This window comes from Plecotus auritus (genome assembly GCF_963455305.1).
Source record: "Plecotus auritus genome assembly, chromosome: 7".
Lineage (NCBI taxonomy): Eukaryota > Metazoa > Chordata > Mammalia > Chiroptera > Vespertilionidae > Plecotus > Plecotus auritus.
In genome coordinates this window covers 45,543,117-45,546,791 of record NC_137774.1, presented here as the reverse complement: position 1 = coordinate 45,546,791, position 3,675 = coordinate 45,543,117, and the positions used below count along the sequence as shown (strand labels likewise).

At 57.0% G+C, this 3,675-nt stretch overlaps 1 protein-coding gene across 1 annotated transcript; it reads left to right on the top strand.

Moving 5' to 3' along the window:
• Positions 1-147: 147 nt before the first annotated feature.
• Positions 148-3,473, top strand: PER1 (period circadian regulator 1; the record flags this gene model as incomplete). The annotated part of the gene is made up of 5 exons (XM_080677385.1): positions 148-771; positions 1,202-1,376; positions 1,566-1,755; positions 2,075-2,225; positions 2,614-3,473. Coding segments are annotated over 5 exons (1,410 nt in total), but the record flags the coding sequence as incomplete, so codon positions are not given.
• Between the last annotated feature and the right edge of the window lie 202 nt (positions 3,474-3,675).

The window sequence follows — 3,675 nt, the reverse complement described above, 5'->3', positions numbered from 1 at the left end:
CCCACCTCCCCAGAGTCCCCTCTGTTCTGTGCAGGCTGAAAAGCTAAACTCTCTAGGGCCTTCGCCTGCCTTCTCCCTTGTTAGAATGGCAGGGCAGTAAGTGTGGCAGGGGCGCTAAACCCAGGTTGAAGCCCTCCCTAACCCTGGTCTCTCCCCACAGGCTGCCACCATGGCCGCACACCCCCCAGCCGCCGATACCACTGCAGGTCTAAAGCCAAGCGCTCACGTCACCACCAGACCCCTCGGGTGGAAGCCCCCTGCTATGTCTCCCACCTCTCACCTGTTCCACCTTCTGCTCCCTGGCCCCCACCACCAGCCGCTACTCCCTTCCCAGCTGTGGTACAGCCCTACCCCCTCCCAGTATTCTCCCCCCGAGATGGTCCCCAGCCTCTTTCTTCAGCCCCCACATCTGTGTCCCCTGCAGCTTTTCCTGCCCCCCTGGTAACCCCAGTTGTAGCCTTGGTGCTACCTAACTATCTGTTTCCTACCCCATCCAGCTATCCCTATGGGGTACCTCAGACTCCTGCCGAGGGTCCTCCTACCCCTGTGTCCCACTCCCCTTCTCCATCCTTGCCCCCCCCAGTCCCCAGCCCTCCCCACCGCCCAGACTCTCCACTATTCAACTCGAGGTGCAGCTCCCCACTCCAGCTAAATCTGCTGCAGCTTGAGGAGTCCCTCCGTGTTGAGGGGGGTGCTGCTGCAGGGGGCCCTGGGAGCAATGCTGGACCCCTGCCTCCCAGTGAGGAGACTGCTGAGCCAGAGGCCAGACTGGTGAGAACAGGTTCCCCCGCATCCTCTTACAGCCCCACACAGCCCTTCTCCCCGTGCTTTTCCTCTACCTTGCGCTGCTTCCTGCCCTCTGCCTGCACCTTATCTCCAGAAGGTGGTGTGGGGGGTGGGAGACCCCAGCTGAATTTCTGAATAAGGCAGAAACCAGCTGCCTGTCTGTGAAGGGGGACAGTCCTGTCTGTCTGACAGGTGGTGTGGACATCCCAATAACTTCTGAGAGTGCATCTGCCACTTGGAAATGGTTCAGCGTCATGTCCCTACTCTTCGCCAGCTCTCTGCTCTCTCATTCTGGTCCCAGTGTCGTGGAGTAGGATCAAAGACCACTTGGGTTGGGTGTGCTCCCCAACCAGTGGAAGCAGTTGAAGGGAAACCCAGGTGTTGATCCCTTAATTTTTCCCGGTCCCCCCACCAGGTGGAGGTAACTGAGTCCTCCAATCAGGATGCACTTTCGGGCTCCAGTGACCTCCTGGAATTGTTGCTGCAAGAAGACTCTCGCTCGGGCACAGGCTCTGCTGCCTCAGGCTCCTTGGGCTCTGGGTCTGGTTCAGGCTCCCATGAGGGGGGCAGCACCTCAGCCAGCATCACACGTGAGTGCCCCCCACCAATACCTCCTAGGTAGAACAGTGACGGGGGAGTTAAGAGTCCAGGCCCCACATTGGTGAGCAGCCTGGGCCATGCTCTGCTTAGGTTCCGAAGGCCAGTGGGCTGGACATGTGGCCTTGAGGGAGGTGGGAGTGCCAGCTGGCCTGACTTCGTTGGTTGGCACCGCTTTATAGGAAGCAGTCAGAGTAGCCACACAAGCAAGTACTTCGGCAGCATCGACTCTTCTGAAGCTGAGGCTGGGGCTGCCCAGGCCAAGGCTGAGCCTGGGGACCAGGTCATTAAGTACGTGCTCCAGGATCCCATCTGGCTGCTCATGGCCAATGCTGACCAGCGTGTCATGATGACCTACCAGGTGCCCTCCAGGTGAGCAGTTTGAGGCCTCCTTGCCATCCTTTCAGAGAGGTGGGGAGGCTGGCCCACCCTCACTCCCCAGCTAACTTGGGGTTTTCTTTTCTGGGGCTGGCTCTCCTCTGTGGCTGTCTGTCCTATCCCCAGCCTGTTGGAGCCCTCTCATTAGTTTCTCCCAGGCTGAGGGCAGCTTTCCTGGTCTTAGAAGCCCTGAACTCCTCAGGGGAGGAGCATGAGGCAGTGGGTGGGGAGTTGTGGTAGAGGAAGAATGCCAGCCTCATGGGCCCTGGTTCCACCTCCCAGTTTTTATCTTCTGAATCCCTTCCCTGGGCAGGGACATGGCCTCTGTGCTGAAGCAGGACCGGGAGCGGCTCCGGGCCATGCAAAAGCAGCAGCCTCGGTTTTCGGAGGACCAGCGGAGAGAGCTGGGTGCCGTGCACTCCTGGGTCCGGAAGGGCCAGCTGCCTCGGGTCCTTGATGTGATGGTGAGAGGAGAAATCTGGGCCAGGAGGGAGAAGAAAGAATTGAACTCAGGTCAAGAGGATAGAGGCTAAGGGCTGATTCCCTTTATTGTCGTTGGATTATTCTAAAGGATCTTAACTTTACTGAGTTTGCTGCTGGGTTATATAGTATTAAACCACATGCATTTTTGTAGACCTTTTCTGGGCCAATTCTATGCTACTGAATATTGTGACTGTCCCATAGTGGGGTCTGGATACAAGGTACATTGGATTTTCCAATCTTGGCCCACATGCATCTATGTGGACTAGTGTTTCCTCGGAGTACATTTTGGGAAGTACTCAGGGAGCTGGGGTAGTGGATCATCAGTGGGAGAACCTTGCCTGACTCACTCACCCCCTCTCTCCCTCCAAGGCCTGTGTGGACTGCGGTAGTAGCACCCAAGGCCTTGGCCACCCTGAAGACCCACTCTTCTCAGGACTGGATGGATTGGGGCTGGAGCCCATGGAAGAGGGTGGAGGCGAAGGTGGCGGTGGCAGTTGTGAGGATGAGGGCAGAGATGAGGCCCAGGCCCAAGCTGGGGCTGGGGTCTCAAGCTCTCAGGACGTGGCCATGGAGGAAGAGGAACAAGGTGGGAGCTTGTCCAGTCCAGCCTTACCTGCCACAGAAAATGGCACCAGCTAAACTGCATTTGGGGGCCACCTCCAGGAGTGCATGAGAAGCTTCTTCCACATCCAACTCTCAGAACTCAGATGTGGCTGGACCAACCAATAGCAAACTGTCCCAGCTTCTCCCGCTGTAGGGGGCTGGACCCCCATCACCATCAGCCCAGGATCCAGGGGCTGCCTCTGGCCTCTAGGGAACAAAGGGTAGAACTCTCCAGAGAAGCCTCAGCTCCCACCCCTGTTGAGTCCTTTCTTTCCTGGACAGGGTTGCTGACAGGCTGCTGACGTGGCCTCTCCAAGTCCCAGCTGAGCCCTAGTCTTGGGAACCAAGGGTTGGGGCTGCATTTATTTATTGGGGGAGGCAGTCCTCTCCTACCTCTTCCCCCGATGGGAGAAGGAGGGCCCGAGGCTCAAGCAGGAGCCAGTGGTTCAAACCTCTAGCTGCTCCAGGGTGGGGGAGGTTGGTGGACCATGGGGTCCTTGGTGCTGACCCTCAGGTGGGACCCAGGCGTTCTCAGCTGTACCCTCTACCTATGACATTTGTGTTTTTGATATTGTGTCTCTTAATATTTTTTAATACAAAAACAAAAAATAAAAAAATAAAACCTAGGGCTTTGTGGAATAAAGTTTGGGGTTGGGTAAGGGGAGGTCTTTGTGAGGAGGTGGCTTTCTGTCCTTCCCCTGCCTGTTGGAGCCCTGCTTCCAGGAAGGTTGTAGTGAGAGTGAGCAATTCCTGTCCCTCTTCTCCCCAAACCCTTTCCCGCTGAAGGGCTATGCTGAGCCTGCTAAATCTCCACCTACTTCAAACCCT